The 20397-nt window shown below is 38.6% G+C and overlaps 4 protein-coding genes across 4 annotated transcripts; 2 read left to right on the forward strand and 2 right to left on the reverse strand.

Annotated features, from left to right (window-relative positions):
• Positions 1-799: 799 nt before the first annotated feature.
• zgc:136858 (uncharacterized protein LOC678543 homolog) lies at positions 800-8061 on the reverse strand. Its single transcript, XM_044036151.1, has 19 exons — positions 7899-8061; positions 7377-7459; positions 7160-7274; positions 6906-7080; positions 6346-6457; positions 5935-6041; positions 5712-5838; positions 5483-5603; positions 5234-5319; positions 4924-5057; positions 4781-4840; positions 4640-4703; positions 4473-4567; positions 4256-4384; positions 3548-3662; positions 3316-3453; positions 1782-1948; positions 1285-1367; positions 800-1198 (listed from the first exon to the last, which is right to left on the reverse strand). Exons 2-19 carry the CDS (start codon positions 7456-7458, stop codon positions 1003-1005), a joined length of 2106 nt encoding a protein of 701 aa, XP_043892086.1. The 5' UTR covers position 7459; positions 7899-8061; the 3' UTR covers positions 800-1002.
• Positions 8062-8102: 41 nt separating this feature from the next.
• Positions 8103-16593, reverse strand: LOC122775918 (interleukin-17 receptor A). The gene is made up of 12 exons (XM_044036152.1): positions 16528-16593; positions 11813-11951; positions 11698-11719; positions 11451-11588; positions 11201-11319; positions 11010-11127; positions 10766-10813; positions 10515-10672; positions 10351-10428; positions 10195-10261; positions 9771-9863; positions 8103-9685 (listed from the first exon to the last, which is right to left on the reverse strand). Exons 2-12 carry the CDS (start codon positions 11909-11911, stop codon positions 8946-8948), a joined length of 1680 nt encoding a protein of 559 aa, XP_043892087.1. The 5' UTR covers positions 11912-11951; positions 16528-16593; the 3' UTR covers positions 8103-8945.
• LOC122775922 (troponin I, slow skeletal muscle-like) lies at positions 14336-17339 on the forward strand. Its single transcript, XM_044036156.1, has 8 exons — positions 14336-14395; positions 15782-15810; positions 15928-15931; positions 16044-16085; positions 16206-16337; positions 16415-16504; positions 16589-16759; positions 16850-17339. Exons 2-8 carry the CDS (start codon positions 15800-15802, stop codon positions 16934-16936), a joined length of 537 nt encoding a protein of 178 aa, XP_043892091.1. The 5' UTR covers positions 14336-14395; positions 15782-15799; the 3' UTR covers positions 16937-17339.
• A 229-nt stretch (positions 17340-17568) lies between these two features.
• LOC122775923 (troponin I, slow skeletal muscle-like) lies at positions 17569-19684 on the forward strand. Its single transcript, XM_044036157.1, has 8 exons — positions 17569-17632; positions 18013-18043; positions 18188-18191; positions 18298-18339; positions 18426-18557; positions 18883-18972; positions 19058-19228; positions 19348-19684. The coding sequence occupies exons 2-8, from the start codon at positions 18033-18035 to the stop codon at positions 19432-19434; spliced, it is 537 nt and encodes a 178-aa protein (XP_043892092.1). The 5' UTR covers positions 17569-17632; positions 18013-18032; the 3' UTR covers positions 19435-19684.
• The last annotated feature ends 713 nt before the right edge of the window (positions 19685-20397 follow it).

The following is a 20397-nucleotide window of genomic DNA, read 5'->3' on the forward strand; positions in this document are numbered from 1 at the left end:
TAAATAATGCAATGTATATTGTGATAAATACAGATTACTAATACAGATCCTAGATCCACTGTGTGACATTTTTGAAAAAGCCTTAGAAAAAGACTTATAAGCCCTTTAAATAAGGGCCTTGTTTTAGGGAGGCTGCCTTCTTGAGCTGCCATATTTCTACAAAAGACTAAATAAACAAACCAGCTCGAACATGCATTTCATAATCTCATATTGAACTTTGACAGATACCATACAGTTCCTTGATTGAAAGGCAGGGATGAGAGGAGTTGCAATCTACAGTCTCACCATTAGATGTCACTAATTCCTAAACACTGGACCTTTAAAGGCTTCCAACTTAGCTGTCAGGTATGTATTTTTCTTTTTTTTAAGGAAAAAAAACCTTATAAATAATTAAAACATGTAATCTTTTATTACCAGGATTTGCAATCATGAGCTCATGCACACTTTTGCTGGAAAGTGGCATTCTTCTGTGTTTCTGTGAAACATCGACAGTCTAAAATATTAAATAAAATGAACATGCATTTCACAATTTGATACTGAAGCTTGCTATATGAACAAAAGACAACATTATTTCTGGTATTATTTCTGGTAGTTCTTTGATGGAAAGGCAGTGATGACAGGAGCCACCTCTGCTTAGAGTGTTGCAATCTACAGCCTCACAGCCTCACAGTGACATCTACTGTAGATGTCACTAATTCTTCAACACTGGGCCTTTGAATGTTTCTTTTCTACCTACATTCTCCAACTTGGGTTAGCTGTCAAGTACGCATTTTTCTGTATTTTAAGAAATAAAAACACATTAAAACATGTAATATTTTATTACCAGGATTTGCAATCATGCACACTTCCTGGAAAGTGGTGTTCATCTGTGTTTTTGTAAAAGTCATAAATATAAAATAACATTTTACAAGAATCCCATCACAAACGTTCGGCTAGGAAACCATAAAATACTGCAGTATCAATTTCACATTTGTAGCCGTTTTGAACTGATAATATTATAATCTAATCGATGCACCTGTAAGTCAGTTTGGGCCGATTCTGACTTTGAGCTTTGTCGGGATCCACACAGTCTAAGGTGAGTGTGGGGGAAATAGGGTGCGGTGATGCCAGTGACAGCCGTGCGGCCAGGAGCCCCATCCGAACACAGCTGTCCGTGTCCCGCTGCTGAAGAATTCCTGCCATCAGTGCACCTGCGAGACTGCAGACAAGAAAACAAGTAAAACGTTTTGGTTGCAATAGAAGAGAAAAATGGTGGAGACAGAAAGGAGAGAAATGTTTGAGCACCTGTCTCCTGCTCCTGACACATTCATCGTTTCCTCTGCAGTTACAGTCAGTGCTGGGTAGTGTACGGCACAAAGCTGTCTTCTCTGAAAACCCAAGTGCAAACAAATATCTCCACTTTTACTGTCCTATCATCATAATAGAGCAACACTGCTTTACACTCAGTTTTGCCATTCATCCATTCATTCATCTTTCATACACACACTGCAACATGGGGTTAAGTGTCTTGCTCAAGGACACATATAGACCAACAGAGCCAGGAATTGGAACCCTTAACTTTTCACTTTTTTTTAATACTTTTACTTCTAAAACTTAAGCACATTTTATATCAGAAAATTACTTTTGATACTTAAGTACAGTAAATGTCATATACTTTATATAATATTGTAAAAAGTGACTTCTTCAGAGGCATTATCTGGTAAGATACTTGTACTTTTACTCAAGTAATCCTTTTAGGTACTTTATAAAAAACAGTAATAGAGTATATATGTACTGCTGACCTTTCTCTCTTTTCGTGGCTGCAGGGTGACTGACCCAGCATTGTGCTCGCCACACACCAACAGTCCATGGGCTCCCAAAGTCACCACCACACAGTGAAGGTGCTCCAGAAGGGGGCGAGAGAGAGTCACAGCAGCACTCAGCACCTCTTCCACAGAGTTGGGCAGCACTGTCAACCCCACAAGATAACAACTCACACAGCTATTCTCACTCTATTATCATTTTAAACAAGAAACTTATCTGTATCTGTGGCAATGGTGACTGTAACAGTAACAGAGAAATGGGTCTACAGTTAAACCTTTAAATACACACTATACAATTTTTTTTGATGAGTTAGTGCAGGTAAGAGCAGCAAATATGTTTGTTATGTTAGTCCATCAAAACACATGTAAATAGTGTAGCTGTTCTGTGTGCAATTGTTGGACTCAATGCGTGTAGATGCACATTTGGCACAAATAGTGCTGCATGTTTTTTGTGTAATTTGCTCTATTAGCTCGTGTTGAAAAATTTCAACTTTGGCAAAAGGTTGGCCTCATACAATGACGCGGTAATCAATCAGCATCAAGATTCTACAACTGATGTCACCTCACGTTCATGTCCGGCAGCCAGCCAGACTCAGTTGGTCCTCGAAGGAGGAAAGAAATTATAATTTCTGCATGTGGGTGGGGGTAGCTCAGTGGTTAAGACGTGTGCAAAAGACATCATGGTCGCAAGTTCGACTCCACCCCTGGCAGGGTGTACTCAATTCCCTTGTAAGTCACTTTGGATAAAAGCGTCTGCTAAATGACATGTAATGTAATGTTAACACCCAGAGCTCTACGACACTAGAAGTTTTATCTTCAGAGACCATCTAAAACAGAAAGAGCTTGGAATAAATTCAGCGAGGAAACCTGGTAGATGCAAAATAGGTCAATGCACACAATAACACAAAAGTGAATGCAGAAACTCTTGTTCGATGTGACCGCAGCATTAGCCCGACCACAGTGTTAGTCTGGCTGAAATAGCACAAAATGAAATTTCCCTAAGTCAGACTAACGCTTTAAGCCCGGAAATAATAGGAGAAGCCGGTACACAGAAGAATAAGACAACAGTGACAAAAACATGGTGAAATTCAGGCCAGTACATTTTTCTTGTCAGGTTAATGATTGTACTACATTAAAGTTCATGAATGGTAGGAAGACTCGGAATGGCACTAGCTGCAAACCCCTCAATACTAACAAGCTGAAAGGGGGCGCATCGCCACCTAGTGTAGTGGAGATTTCAGTCTATAAATCAATTCCCCACTCGTGCTTGTATACTGGGATAAGCACAGTCATCCACTTGAATGGCGTAGTAGAGCTACAAAGATTGACTCAACTGTGCATGGAAACATACTCACTGTAAGATTTGTGCAATGACTCAAACTGCCCGAATCAGGCCTAGCTTGTTCAGGAGCAATCCAGTCATTTAAAATAGAAGTTATCATAAATCTGCTACCATCATGGCATGTTTATTGCTAGAACACAGTATCCTGTCTTTTAATTGACTCCTCTTTACCTGCAGGTGTTGGGAAACCCAGTGTTTTGTTCATGGTGCACAATTCCACCAGGTTTGGGGATGAGTAGGACAGAGACTTCCAGGCGTCTGACAGGAAAGGCTTGCAAGCCTTTTCTGGATCAGTTGGCTCGTACCACACTGTGACACACATTGATGGTATTACATCAAAACCAGTGAATGCTTGTGTTAACAGTCTTTCGTTCTCATGTGATGACCGTCTCACCGCGCTTACCATTGATGTTGTGCTTTTTGGCAATGCCACAAACGTAGTCGATGGTGGAGACAGGGATATTTCCATCGAGACACACAAGTTTAGCGGATGACAGCTGCTTCTCGAACTGTGACACCTATAAAAGGGGTGCAAAGATAAGGGAAAAACTATTTGAAATGTCAATCAATTACTAATCACTGAATTTTAAGTAATATGTGTCATAGGAGTGGGGCAAACAGTTGGTGTAGTGGTTAGCACTGTTGCCTTTGCAGCAAAAAGACCCAAGATTCGCAACTTGTGGGGGTTTTCTCCGCATTCTCTAGTTTCCTCCCACAGTCCAAAAACTGAACACGTTAAATTGACCAAAGGTGTGAGTGTGAGTTTGAGAGTGGATGGTTGTTTGTCTCTATGTGGCCCTGTGATGGACTGACGACCAGTCTAAGATGTATCCCACCTTTCACCCTGTGTCAGCTGGGATTGGCACCAGGGCCCCCTTGTTACCCTCATGTGGAGGATAAAGTGGTAGAAGATGAGTGTCATAGGAACACTATATCTATCATGTGTAGCATGAGCTGGTAAACGTTTGTGGGTTCCTATTAACAATTAAGTAGTGTAATTGAATTGGCCAGTAAGGTCAAAATGTGGGTCTGATACTATATAAAGATTTGAATATGGTATTGGAACATCTTTGCTGGACTGTTATGTAATTCCTTTGTCAGCAGAACTTACATACTGCTCCGTGATTTGCTGGTGAATGTCCATGTCTCCCAGTCCAAGACTCAGCTCTCCGCTTTCAGTGATAACCGCACAGTAAGTGGCTGTGCTCTGCTCCTCCAGCCTGGCAACAGCACTTGTGTTCTTGCAGAAATGAGAAAATTACAAAATTCATTTAGACATATTTACGAGTCAAAAGAATTCGAATGATCACCTGCCGCTGTCAGCATACCATATGTTTACAGTAGTTTAACACTGCATCACCGTTTGAATCCGCTCCAATAGCTGAGATGAGCAGAGGTCTGTGGTCTAATCGACTCAGACAGTCTTACAGAAAAAAAAAAAGAGTGTGAGACAATCAGGTGTGAAGTGATGACGTGAATCAGGCAAAGAACTCACCAGCGATGTTCCGTCCCACACCGCCAAATGACTGACAGACACTTCCTGGATTTGTCTGTCCAAACTGAAAAGAGGCAACAAATGTCTCGCTACATGATGAATATGATCTTAGATCCAGTATGTGTTGTGAAATAAACTTACTTCAATGGTTTTTGTTTTTCCTTTCGCTATAAAATCCACATTTATTCCTCCGATCACAACCTGAAAACAACACTGCAGGTTTTTTTTGGCCAAACAATGAAACAATATGGAAAGACGTCCATCATGTATACTTTTGTACTTACAACATCTGATTCTGAGCATGATGAATGATTTCTAGAATGAGTTTCCCCTTTTAGCTTTGTCTCATTCATTTGTTTGGACAATGCACAGGCGATCTGACTTCCAACTCTAGCATTGTTACGAATGAGAGCAATGTCTTGAAACATGACAGGGTTAAGGACAGTGTATTAAAGCTCAATGACAATTTGCAGTAAACACTGTGGGTTAACATTGTCAGCCTATAAGTAAGACACTCAGTCTTCTTTCTGCCTTTTTGATGGAAACATATTTGATATCATCACGTTCATGACTCTCGGAGTCTCTGAAGGATACTGGCCTGAAGGGACTTTCCTTCTGTCAGGTCATTGACTTTCTGTAAAATAAATGGTGTCACGTCTCTTCCTGTGATACCGTTAGCACTGAGTGATTAAAGATGATAACAGAAAGTGAAAATGTCAGCGAAATCGAGTCATCTGTGACCACATACATTTTCCACTGATATCACTGAGACATACAGTACTACCTTAAAAACAGAACCGTTTTCTGAGAAAACAACAGATTTCATGTAGAGACTTTCTGTACCTTGCCTCTGCCACTGCAACTTGTATGGCGTCCTCTATCTGCTGACCTGACGCTGCATGCTCCTCTGGGATGGGCACTGCTAACAGGACACCACTCTGAAGACCCAGGGACAGAGCACTCGCTGAAAGACAGAGAAATGACATCAGGACACCTCCTGTGCTTTGTTATGCTCTGCACCTGCAAGATGATGGATTAATACTTCAGGTTTAAGTTTACAAAATGCTAATACCAATGAGTTTTGCAGCCTCTGCAGGGTTTCCAACTTGGCACGAGGAAGTGAATCCACTTTGTGGAGAGAAGAAGGCTGGGAAGTTGTTTGACTTTCCATATGTGACTACACAGACACCGTGTGTCTCCTAAATAAAGATAAATAGGAAAGGAAAAATCTCAACTCATAATAATATGCATTTGGCTGTCTATACATATACAAGGTCTCAGTATACAGTACTTACAAGGAATTCAAGGGTGCGACCAATGTCAAGAATAGACTTAACCCCAGCAGAGATCACAGCAATGGGAGTTCTGCCCAGTTCTGTCAGATCTGCACTGATGTCCAGACCTTAAAAAAATTATAATGTAGTCTCTGGTCACTCATGTTAAGCAGCCTGTCTGTCATTGTTTGAATAAAGCATCATTATTCTTAACAAGCCAAAAAAAATACCCAATACAAACTCATTATCCTGACTGTTTTGGTGTTCAACATGAAGGTGTTTCTCATTAAAATTAATCTGTTGCAACAGACGGGTATTTTGATGATGTCAGTGCTCACACTGACAAAGACCGCTGCCTAAAAGGAGGCCAAAACCACCCAGTTTGTTTAGGACTGTTAATAGAAATACGATATGATATATACAACGGCTTACTGTTCTCTCCGTCTCTGTGAACTCCTCCAATACCACCAGTGACAAACACAGGGATGCCTGCTCGATGTGCTGCTATCATAGTGGCTGACACTGTTGTTCCTCCAGAGAGCCCCTAAGAGAACAAGGAATGATAATAACAATACTATACCCTAAACTGTCTTTAGGTAAAGAGTTTTATTACACACTTTGTACTTACATACATTTTAGTATGTCAAAAACATTTGACATAATTATACATAAATAATGTGGTTACACAAATTATCTAACTGCAATAATAAAATTGCAACAAAAAATGCTGTTACATCATTTTTTGTGAGGAAACGTTAAAAGATTAACGTTTGTACAGGACATTTACATGAAGGGAAAGGTTTTTGGTACTCGCAATGCAAAAAAGTTAATATACTGCCCATAATTAAGTTTGTGAAAAGGGGAAATTTAATGTTGAATGCAAACAAAGAATGACATCTTCCTGGTAGGTGAAGGCCACCGTAGTTCCCTGGTGCCTGTGGGAAAGGGAGGGGTCTTAGTTCAGTGTATAAATACATATATTGAAGTCTCACCTTGCTGATGACGTGTGGCAGATCGCGGCGTGAAACTTTCAGGGAGCTTGTGCAGTGAGCAAGATGGTCAAGCTCCTCTGATGACAGACCAACATGGACTTTCCCCTTAATTATTCCAACAGTGGCTGGAGTGGCTCCTTCAGCTCGAACTATTGCCTCCACCTCCTTTGCTGTGCTGAATAAGTACATCCATGGCACTCATTATCAGGGGTTAAAACTTTGTATTAGCTGCTGGTATTGATCAACTGTGGTACCTCAGGTTGTGTGGATAGGGCATGCCATGAGTGATAATAGTGCTTTCAAGGGCAACCACAGGTTGGTTTTCTGCTAATGCCCGCGATATCGAAGGATGGACTCTGAAGACGCTGTCTGACAGGAGAGGATTCACAAACCATCCTCATTATTACTGACTTTAATCAGTATATTTTGATTTGTGTGCAGTTCATTTATCAAATGGGAAGATGTATTTACCATTTTTCCACCATGTGCTCTGATATGTCGTGAGTCCTCTTCTCAGGACGAGTACAGATGTTCTCTTCAACACGCTCCTCATTCTGTACAGAATTTAAGAAAACTTTGGAAGCCTTCTTGTGTGGAGAAAGCCACACAAGTCAGCTGATTGTGAGCAGTCAGTCACTTTGAGTAGATTAAGTGTCTTTTACTGTTGTTAGCCAAGAACAGTGAGTGATTTACTGAGTGCTACCCCCCACCATTCCTCCTCATGAGTTAAGTATGTTAGTTATTCAGTAATTACAAAAACTTGAGGGGTGAAATTAAAAATATGTTCAGGTGAAATTAGGTTAGACAAAATCCAATACAACACTAAGCAGACATTACTACGTCAACATTGCTAATTTTATTCTTTCATCCATTAAAACTATGACCAATTTTGTAATTTTTTGTGGAAAGTGTTTCTAACATGAATTCTATTTTGAAAAATCATTTTCAGATTAGAATGCATGTACTTGCCAAAATCAAAATTAACAAAATTACCTCAGTTTCTTGAAGGAAATATCAAATTGGCACCCACGCTGTATCACACCCTGCAGTGCCTTTTCTTTCCTGTCACTGCAAGCCACAAGTCCAAACCAGCTATTGTAAGGTTTTTCTTTGCTCCAGTTTTTTTTTTTCTTTGGGGCAAATTCCCACCACCACCTCCCTCCTCTTAGAGGCCCTCGAAAAACCCAAAGTCCAGAGTCACAGTCTGTATTAGTATATTTTTCACCTACTTAACACAGAGGCTTGATTCATAAAACAGAAAAAAAATTCTGCTATAGTGAGATTGCCAATAACAAACAACAAACATATACAATACTGGAATCATATTAAAACAATTTCAAAGCTGCAATAAAGAAGTTCTCACATTTAACCTTGAAATTCTGCACTGTATGTAACATTTCACATGTGGTAAAATATTGACAACAATCCATGCTTTCAGATATAAAAAAAAGTCTAATTACATATTATATTCATTGTTAAAAACAGTGTCTCCACACACAGATTTTTGTGCTTACCTTCCCTATTGCAACAAAAATGCTGGAAACTTTGGCCAGAAGGCTGAACTTTGACCTCAACACTGTTTACACATACCACAAGCATCAACCACAGATCGCCATACTCTCAACTGGTGTCTGCAACTGTCTCCTGGTGCAAGTGAGTGATATTCTACACTACGGAATGCAAACAGACATAGAATACTGTACAACACGCTAAATAAAACCAAAGCACATTTGTGTACCAATATATACATATACAGTATGTATTTTTTTGAAGGTTGCAAAGGAGTGATATATATTTCTATACGTGATCCGACTTCATAAAATATGAGTGTGTTTGATTGCATATCTTCATTTGGAGATAAACTGTGAATTTCTCTCAGCAGGTCTCAGTTGTCCTTGTAATGTCAGTGTTGTAATGTGTTCTCATCACTGCTGCAGGTCCTCAGCCAAGGAGTTGTTGTAAAGTTATGTCCTGATTTGTCTGCAGTGAAAACAGGATCTTTAAATGGCCGATGACTCATATATGATTATGATGTTATAATCATACGCAGGTTTCTTCATCTACAAGCTCTGAGGTCTCCAATAGTTCATCTTCAAACCACTGAGGATGCTCCAGCTGATATGCTTGGAAAGCTTCTATAGAATCCTGCAGAGCTCTACCTGTGGGACACTGGTGATAATCGTCTTGGGACAGACCTTCAATGTGATTCACTCTGCCTGGTTCATGTTTCTCTGTGTCCAGGATCCTGAAAAAGAGCTCCTCAAACTGTTTCATCAACTTGTACCGAACTGTCATGTTGAATGGTGACGGAACGTCCTCTTCTGAGCAGATGCCATCAAAATACGCCACTATGTATTTTTCAAAGGATGTAGATCGGATGAAATGGGGGACCAAAAGGGAAAGGGCTAGAGTGAGCATGTCGCCCACAGGTGAGTGGACTTCCTCTCTCAGAAAAACACCTTTGTCACCGCACATGGCTCTCCATTTGGCCTGTACTCCTGGTGAGCACAGAATTAGTATTTTATCTGAAGAGCTTTCTATTTGTTCTCTGTGCCAGTCCAACCACTGGATTCTGCCCAACACTCCCAGCCTGGCAGAGTCCAGCAGATCCAGGACCACCTCTGTACCACATTTTGTAGCCAGGAAACCACAGAGGTTGAGAACAATGTTTTTGTATAACGGGTGGTCACGGGAGTAGATGATGAGGACTCGTTTTCTCATTTGCACTTGAAAACCCACTGGTTGCACTTTAGCAGCTGATGATGATGTGTTGCCAGAATCTGAGAAAAAAAAAGATGAATTTGAATGATTTATTTATTTATTTTTAATTTTAATTGTGGTTTTATCATTCATAAACTGGCAAACCTTTATGAGATGCTCTCCACAGTAAATAAAAAAGACAACCAACAACAAGCAGTCCTACAACTGACTTTGTGATTGAATTCCGCGGTGGATAATCTAAACAAAAAACAGACATTCATGCGATCAGTTTAATAGCTCTATAAATATAAACAATATAAAAAAAATAATAATTAGAACAGTAATAAGATAGGGGCTAGTGAGATGATTCATGTGATTGAAAGAAAGAAAAGATACAATTCTGAAAAAATAATTATACAAATATTAGGTTTTATAAAAAAAAAACATTTTGGGACAAAAATATTACAGTCATACCTTTCAGAAGTGCAAAAATGAAAACTCAAACATTCCTGACACAGCATAAAGATTGATCACAGAGCGAAAAGGTTTTCTTGCTCTGCGCTAGTCATAAATCAGAAATTGTACTCACAAGGGCAACTGATCGTTTTCTTGTGGCACTCGCAGCCATTTTTGCATCGTATAAAAAACGGCTGAATCTTTGAAACAACAGATTAAAAAAAATTCTTCATGTTATGTCCATATGAATAAAATTACTTAATTGAGCAGGAGATAAAACTGAACTCACAGATAACAACAGTGTGTCACAGTGTGAGATCTGCCACAAATCGATCTCAAACATCACATTTAGTGAAGTGCCATTCTCCTGTTTGTTCAATGAAATAACAAAACACATGTGACACTACACACAGTGATTATCATCAATGGTAAAATATGTGATGTATTTATTACCTTTGAGATGTTCTTTGAAAAATGTAAATCCTGGCTCTGGATGGAGACTTGGTATCTCTCTGAATATTGTGCTGTTTTAAAACCAATAGTAACTAACAACTTTTTATTTTCGCTATCAACAGACATGGCAGCGGCCTCATGAGGCACCCATAGACTCCCTGAAAAAAAACAACAACAATAAAAAAACATGCTGCACAAAGTGTATAGATGGTCCAGGGATTGTCTGAGTATTCCACTGAAATGTGTTTTACCATTTTCAAGACACACTAGGGCTGTTTGGATTCTTCTATCATCACAACCTGGAAATATACAAGAAAAACAAAATAGGACATCACACTGTGTTAATGCTACGTACTGTATATCCAGAATCAGTGTTAAGTGTCACGTTGCCATTTTCAGGTAACCCATTCAAACATAATGATGGTTCTAGTTTCTCTAACCTACTGGAAGAAAATAAATACATAAATCCTCGTATTTGATGTAGAAAATACTCACCTGGGAGGATGATTGTTTTACTGATCCTGTAGTCTTCATGCTGAGGTTGTGGCAAATTGATAACTGACACCATATATGTATGCTTTGGCTGAACAACGACATCCAGTGAAAATGTCCACTAGTTAAGAAATGAAAAGTATAAGTGCACACATATGCTTCAGCAAAAGTTAAGTGAATCTATTTGGTCTTACCCTCTCATGGTTTGGATTCAGCTGCTGATGGATTTTGTAAGAAAACTGCACACATATACTCTGATTTGCACTTTCATCCAGAATAGTTATCTCTGATCCACTAAGGGAGAGGATACCTGCTGTGAACAGAGCAGAGTGTATCATGAATGCCATCTTTTCTAACTTAGTTTATTTTCACTTTTGATGAAAGACTGGATGGGTTGCATCTTTCCTTTCAGTATTAAAAGTACTTACTTACTTATTTACTTACCATCTGACTTTAGTTTCCATGTCACCCTGAAAACAGGGACAAACCGATGTTTGTCAAACTCAACCTTTACATTCTCAGGACCCCACTCTGGGCCAACAGGAGCACGGTGTACGGCCACTCGTTCATCTGAGCAGTTCTCTGGCATTTAGGGAGTGGAGCTCATATTATTATTATGATGTTACTCCTATGTCTGCTTATGTTCAAAGACAGACAGTAGCAAACAAATATACCATGCATGAATACTCACTGATTGTGCAGTGGGTAAGACCCTGAAAAATAAAGATAAGACAAAACACATACACTGTGACTTTGGCAAACTTGGATGCATTTTTTTAAATCGTTAAAACAGACTAAATACTCACAGACTGAGTGCAGTTCAGATCTTGGTGCAGAATCCAAAGAGAAGAAGACACTGTGAGTCCAGCACTTAAATACAACCACAACAACAGCATGTGGATCATTCTGGTGCAGCTCAAGCAGCTCTGCAACACAAGTTACCATCTAATAAAATATGAAAAACAAACAGTTCAAGAGAGAGTAACCAATTTAACTTTAACCAGTGTGATTAGTGTTTCCATCTCAGGAAGGAAGGAAGCCCTTATCACATGTGGTTTATAGTTTCATAGATAAATGCATGGGCTGCAAAAAGTGCTTTCATATTGTGCAACACTCTGTTCAGCTGCAGTGTACAAGTGCAAGCAAGCAATACATTCCATCACTAGGTGGCAGCAGTGATCAAATTTACAAATAGTAAAAGTCATATTTAACAGTAAAACAGTGCATTCTCTGAAGAGTTTCTGGTGTTTGGACATTCATGCCTTCACCACAAGGTATAACAGTAGACATTTGAGAGTGCATGAGAAGACAAAGCCAAAGTGTCTCTGGCTTCATTTAAAAAAAGGTATCTTGTCATCATGAACAATAAATATAAAAATAATCCACTATGTACTAGACATCTGAAACAATGCTTTAACACCCAGTCTAATCTCAAACAACGTCACCTACATATAAAGATGAACAGAGCGTATGAGTTCAGAGGATGTGTGGACAAGTGACGGCAACGATCATGTCAGGAATTTGACCACTAAACCTTCAGCTCTTCACTGTTTAGTTATCTTGATATATGGACTTGTAAAGTATAAAAATGTAGCTGTGTGTTAATTCCTCTCACTTTGTGTCAGTTACCATGTCTCCAACTGAGCTCAACAGTATCAGCTTACACGAGACAGAACGTGTGCCACTGAAATATCACCAGACCAGACAAGTGGAGGTTGTATTTAACCTCCTCTCCTCTCTAACACAGCGGTGACTATTCAAAAGACATGGTGGCACCATGATCCAAATATAAAACCGACTTATATCAGACGGTTGTCCAAAAGTATGTTTGTTACATGTTTTTGGCTCAGGATCAGTTCACACCGATGTGTCAATCCCCGTTACTCATTTCAAAGTGTATATTATTAGTAGTATTATTTGTAACCATTAGCATAATATAAGTACAATTGCATTACAGCTACACCATAACAATACAATGTAGCTGTAATTAATATAACTTTTTAGAACTAATTTCAGCCTTAAAAGGTAATGGTTTTATTGGCTTTATAAATTTATAACTAAATTCAGAAGCCAAAGAACAACTGGGGTAAATCTGACATTATGTGTCTCTGAGGTGACATTGTTTGCCCCAGACAGTTAGTCTTCATATAATTTGTCATATCATGATTCATAATGTAGTGTAATGTGATATCATTGAGACAGGGATTGTTTCAAGTAAAAAGAGGTGTACTAATCCAGGCTCTATTTTATGTGCCCGGGCAGAATCATAAGAGGAGTTATACATTAGTCTATTTTTATGACATAAACCATATATTAAGAGTAAATATCAAAGCTGCAGTGCGTAGTTTGGGGATTTTTGTTATGTTGATGTTATTATTCTGCTTCTGTTTGGTCAAGTTAACTTTATTTCGAGAGCACATTTAAAAAACAATAAAAGGTTGTGCTTTACAGATTTAAAGGCACAGCAACATAAAAGATATAAAACATATAGTCAATAAAAATAGAAGTAAAACAGTAAAATAGTGACATAATAGAACAGCATAACTGTCACACCTGACCTGAGGGAGTGTTTGTTTGTATGCACCAGCAGCACTAGGGCGAGTGGAGACAAGAGGTGTTCTCTCATCTCATCAAACTGCTGAACAAATTCACGTCCAAACAAATCATTCAACTTAATACAGAAAGAATCATATTCTTAATCAGCACCGTGGGACCTGATGTACTAAAGTGTTAAGAGCAAAGTAAGATGACTGTGAAGATTAACTTGTGTTTTAATATGGCACGACATTAAAGCTCAATTATGCTGTAGATTTGTTTTGTCATGTGGCTCTATGGAAGGAAAGTCAAGACTGACACGCGACGGAATGGTTTGCCATCACACTGTACACAGAAATGGTCTGCAGAAAAATTCAACTACTGACGTTAGCCACACTCTGTCACTGTCACCATCATATTTGTGCCAAATAAAACCCCAGCCTCATATGACACAACAGACTAAGCTTCAAATTCATCTTTCAACCACTTGTCTTTGAAGTTTAGCTTCGGCCAGAACAACCCATGACATGAAATTTACAAAGCAAACATGCTCAGGTATCTGATACGTGTGGACAGGGTAACTCAGCTGTCACTTAGGTGAGTGGTGTGTGACGTCTGACCTTGTGTCGTGCAATCACATGGAATAAATGGGTCATGGGTTGAGGGCGAATCAAAAAGGGATCATGCAATGTGATGTAGCCATTGTCAGGTGGAGGAGGTGGGGGTCTATTTTAGTGAGCCATTCACGGGACACATGAAATATATAAATGTTTGACTAATCACAATAGAGTGCTTTTTCTTTTCCTGACTCACCAGTGTTGTTGCTGCTGCTCTGATTTCATCTCATAGTCAAGGTAAGTTTAATGCAATAATGACAACAAAGAAACTATTTAACATTATTAAAAATGTAAAGGACTTATTATCCAGCTATGAGAGTAACAGGTATCTTATTATCTGTCTTTATACACCCTTATGTTTGTCAGGAAAGAATCTAGTACACTATCGTAGGGAGTAGTGAAGACTGGATATCAGATTTAGGAGTGACATGACATGGGTACAATGGCAGGTATTTACATCAGGGAATCCATATCAGGTCATTATTTTTGACAAGATCTCAAAGCACCTTTTTTATACATGGCTTGACATCCTTGACTGCACATGCTTCTTGATTATGCTTGATTCTTGAAGTGAGGAAATGTAACCTGACGCTTTAACTACTCATGAAACAGTAAGTGGCTGATGGCAGCGGGCTTGACCCAAGGTTATGGCTGAAAAGCAGATGTCATAAACAATATGTTTTTAGTGACAACCTCCAGGATTGAGGGCTTCCTAAACTCATTTGCTGCTGTTTGTTTGCCTTGACTTCATTTAATTTACTGGATATATAACTGTTTTAAGTCAGAAGCTTACATATATTTGTTCTGCTTTGACACTATCACATGTTCTTTAATGAGAAAGTTATGCTGTTGTAAAGCTAGGGTGAGCTACATACGTATATTGGAAATTATTGTTCAAAATGTTCGAGACACGGTTTTAAATATACAGCCACTGGAAATGCATAAGTGTTGATCAGAGCCAGAATAAATAGAAAGGGTTGCATCAGGGAAAGTATTCGACGTAAAATCTGTGTCAAATTATCAGTGTGAATATTAAAGGTCTGCTGTGGAGACCCCTAATCGAGAGCAGCCAAAAGAAGAAAAGAATAATATTATAGGGTGGATGCCAGATATATGTAATTACAAACCCACTTAAATAAAAATAAAACACTGAGCCTTATCCTCTTGTTTGAGAAGGATTGCATGGACTTTTATGTCCTCTAACAGTCTTTGTTTTGTTCTTCTCTTGAATGCCAAACCTTTGTGCAGCTTATCCCACTCTGGCATCACTACAGATATGGCAGATGGTTGGACGCTCTAAAGCGTGACATAAATGTGTCTAATTATAGCTGTGTAACAGGCCTAGTCCTAGAGTTAGCCTTTTATAACAATAGGAAGGATTATCGGAGCCTGGATGAATAGTGAAATATGCCTGATAGGTACGTTAGCCAACAAAAATATTTTAACCATTTTACTAGACTCACAATTTTCATCATAATAATCGTAGAAAATATGACAGAAGCGTTGAAATAACAATTTGCACAAATTAGTAAGGGAAGAAAGTTTGATAAACTGTGCAATATAAAATGTTAAAAATGCATGGCGTACACTTAAAATAATTTCAACAATATTTCCACTCCAAAGGTAATACAAGCTGTAACCATGTCTGAGGGGTGAGTATGAGTTTCCTTTAGTCACAACATTTGAAGTTTTCCTTATTGTTTTTTGTGGTTTCTGATATAAATATAAAAATCGTATTTGTCTTCTTTTCATGTCAAATAACGATGAAGACCGGTGAGTCTTTCCCAATCAATTAGTAATCATCATAGGTTTTATGAATTTCATTCTTCAAAGCACAGTTGAAAGAGTGTATTTGACGTATGAACTCTGCTGACCTTTGCCACAGAGAAAACCAAAATATTCAGCAACACGCCGACTACATTTAAAGGTGAGCCTTGTTGACCTGTGGAGGCCACATGTGAAGTGTGTCTGACAGAATGTGGCACGATCAAAAACCGTTTGGGTTTTCTTCCAAGGTTTTACTGATAAAAGCCTTACTATTCTATAGACCATTCTGCTGAGGAAGGCTGCTTCTATGCTGGTGGCTGAAAAAGAACAGAGGAAACACGAGAAAGAACGAGTTCTGAACGAGTGCTACCCTCCACTAAAACTCTCCAGTCTGTCGGCACAGGAGCTGCAGGTACCAACGCTACAGATGATGCAGATTTTACACTATAAAATGTACATTTACAGGATTCTTTCTTCTTCTTTTTTAAGGACCTTTGTAAAGACCTACATAGTAAGATTGATGTGGTGGATGAAGCTCGTTACGATATGGAGGTGAAGGTAGTCAGAAATGAGAAAGAGGTACAGTTGATACATGTACTCACCTGTTTGAATGTTGCAGTTGGCTTTGTGATTCACCTGTTAACTTTGATGTTTGTGGCACAGATTGAGGCACTAAGTCATAAGATAATTGAGCTGAAGGGCGTAAAGAGGCCAAGCTTGAAGCGGGTGAAGAAGACAGCAGACGACAGGCTGGGTGCATACACCGATAGCGCCAAACTCAAGAAGGCTGATTTCAAGGCTAATCTCAAAACAGTGAAGAAAGAAGACGACAAGGTAAATTTGTTGACAGATACAAATTATTATGAGGGCATAATAAACTACATAAAAGAGTGTTTTACCACCTACTGTGTCATTATGTTACAGAGGGAAGAGGTGACTGACTGGCGTAAGAACGTGGAGGCCATGTCTGGTATGGAAGGCAGGAAGAAGCTTTTTAATTCGGGACAATAAGAAGGTGTTTGTGTTAAATAAGGCTTTGTGAACCAAACATTTTCAAGACTGGGTTTTCCAGTTTTATGAGTGCATTTGTTTATTTGTTAGTCTTTATTTCAGGATCTCTGTCCACATCCAATTTTCATAGTAGGATGAAAATAAAATAAACTGTTTTATAAAGAGTGACGTCAACCAAAGACCCCAGGGAATAAATGAATGCTGTATTACAACAGCTTTATTCTTGATTTAATGTGAACTATGTGCCATGAGTGTACTATTGTGAATTGTATTGTATCCTTTACATGTTGACACTGTGCTGAAGGATAAATTCAAGTGCAGGATTTATACTAAACAGATGATGGCGCTATCCCACTGTCCCACTGTGATATTATGTGATGCTGATTAAACAGCCTCGATCACTTGTCTGTTTGATTTATTTGGTTTGTTTGTTGGGATGCAAGTTTCATTTGAAATCAAACTATTCTATATCCTGTTATTTCAGCGTTGAGTAACGGATGTGTGTTGTTGAGAGAATGCTGTGTAAAAGTGTAGTAACAAACTACAGTACAGTAAACTGGCTGTTAGGACAGAGGAGGCTATTTTAGTCGTCCACTCACAGAAGGCATCAGAGGGCCATCAAATCTGACTGAGTTTTCTCCTGCATTTAAAGACAGAGACTCTCACCTCAGCCAGTTTCCTGGAGAAATAAAAAAGGTATGTTGTTGTTTTGTATAACGATAATGTGAATTCATAAGATTACTAGGCGTTCTAACTAATTAGTTTAATTAATGGTGATATTAGGTTAATGGGAGATTTATTTCACTTTGATATTCAAGAGAGTAAAATATTAGATACAATAAAACTGAAACACATATATACATCAATGCTGGGATTTTCAGTATGATGAGGATAATGGATGGATGGATGATTCTAGCCTGGCTCAGTCAACAAGAGGTCGCTATACACAATGAATCACAAACAAATCAAATATTAATTTCGTATTAGTTTAGGAGAAAAGAGATGATGCTTGTATGTATTTGTACAGCTATTTCTAGAACTGTATGTTGCGGTTTCTGACAAATGTATTTTTTTAGCACACAAGGCACATCCAACCATGTCTGAGGGGTAAGTTATACATATTTTGATTATGTAAATGAGTATTTGTTAAGTCATTGTCATTTGTCAGATTTTCATTATGTACTCTGTAATATACTCATGCCTCATGTGTTGTTCTTTGTTTCCATTTTCATATCTAAATGATCTCTGCAGACCAGTAAGTTATTCTTAACCTAAATCTAAATCTTTATTAAACAAATTGGTATTTTTATTATGTAACTGTTGTTGAGTCATTGAGTTTTTGTCTCCCTTCTTTTGTACAGAAAAAAACAAAGATTTCTGCATCTCGCAGACTGGCTCTCAAGGTATGATCTCATTTCAACACAAGTTTACATCGTGGTTTAAGTCACAGTGTCAGAGAGATAATAATTCTCACTTTTCTACGTGGTAGACCAAACTGCTGAAAGCAGCATCTGTGATGTTGGACAAAGAAAAGGAGGAAATTAAGCTGGAGAGAGAAACTTCTCTGAGTGAGAGAGTTCCTCCACTCCAGCTGTCTGGTTTGTCCATGCAGGACCTTCAGGTATGTTCAGGTCACTGCATGAGCAGCTCATTATACTACAATGAAACAACAGGGTTCAAATGTCAAATTACAAATAAATATCGCTCTGATGCGAACAGATGTTATGGATGTTTATATGTAGTTAGAGCATTGAAGAACAGATGACTTTACATTCTATGTTTTGGGCATTTAGTTGACACATTAATCAAAACCTTAATAACACATAGTATACATTAACAAAAAGAATAATGAACACAGTAATATGTTTTAGTATAAGACTGAATCACAGGAGTGCAGGACTCTCATGACGATGTTCAAAACTTTTGATATGATTGTGCATCTACAGACTCTCTGCAGAGAACTGCATCTTAAGATTGATGTGGTTGATGAAGAGCGCTACGACATCAACGCCAAGGTGGATAAAAACAATAAGGAGGTACATGTTTAATCATATTCATTTAATTTTTGATAAAACTGATGTTAAAGACTTATTTACTTACATTTGTAATTGTTTACCACAGATTGAAACTCTGTCTATGAAGATCTTTGAAATGAGGAAGATGAAGCGTCCCGCTCTTAAGAGAGTGAAGATCTCAGCAGATGCCATGCTGGGGGCTCTGCTGGGTTCAAAGCTCAAAGAATCTGTGGACTTCAAGGCCAACCTCAAAACTGTGAAGAAAGAGGAGGAGAAGGTACCATGTGTGGAAATTGTGGCAGAATCATGAATTTTTGTATTAGGCAGGGTTTTATAACTCATGTTATTTTGAGAAAACACAAACTTACTATGAACATGCTTTCTTCTTATGACCAGAAAGAAGAGGTGACTGACTGGCGTAAGAACGTGGAGGCGATGTCTGGTATGGAAGGAAGGAAGAAGCTGTTTAATGCAGGACAGTAGATTTTGTATTTTTGGGCATTTGAAATAAACTGTTTTGCTGTGCTGTTTTCAGTATTTATTTTAAGAATACACATGAACAATCGCAATTTGCACAAATGGGCAGAGTTTATGGTGTGTGTTTAAACCTTTGTAATATGCAAAAATATGAAGAAAGCTAGATAAGATGCATTCAATGGTTTGTGGGGTTTCTATGTTGCTCTATCTGTAAATCTGGAAGTTTGTGACAATAAATTATTTTGATTAACACAGAGAACTGATGCTGTACTTTTGCATATACCATATCATCACACCATGTGTTCTTAGCATACATAAAAGTCTTAGTAACAGTTTCAGGATGTAGCAGATGTAACAGCTGCTGCTGTTAACAAAGCTATGTATCTGTTACAGTCACAAAAGCAGCAGTATAAGAACTAATCAAGCTCTAATTATCAAAGATAAAAACATTGATTGGTAGCTTTAAGCTGCAAATATTTCCTATCTTTGTTTTCTTTTTTGCCTGATGACTCTGCTGCCATGTGTTAGTATTCCTCTTTCAACCTGGAACTGGCTCTGCTAGTCTGCATGCGATGTGTCCTTCGATCGAGGACAAAACACTTAACCCCATGTAGCTCCTGACTGTGCTGGCAGTGTGCGAATGGGTATGAAAGATGAGAAAATGCACTGCACATAGATGTGCTGTATGAAAGTGTACGCAAATGGATGTGAATGGGTGAATGGCAAAACTGTAGAGTAAAGCAGCTTTGAGTGGTCATCAAGACAAGAAAAGGGCTCTATAAATACAGACCATTTAACCCCACTACCACTACCACCATCCCAGTATCAACCTGCAGGCTCCAGCATTTAGGGTGATTCAGGTACATATGTATGTAAGGGAGTGGTCAGAGGCTAGATGCTCAACTCTGCCATAACATTTGACAGCATTTGTTAGACTTGTTAGACAGCTGAATAATGCCCATTCTGAAA

The sequence above is a fragment of the Solea senegalensis genome, linkage group LG10 (genome assembly GCF_019176455.1).
Source record: "Solea senegalensis isolate Sse05_10M linkage group LG10, IFAPA_SoseM_1, whole genome shotgun sequence".
Lineage (NCBI taxonomy): Eukaryota > Metazoa > Chordata > Actinopteri > Pleuronectiformes > Soleidae > Solea > Solea senegalensis.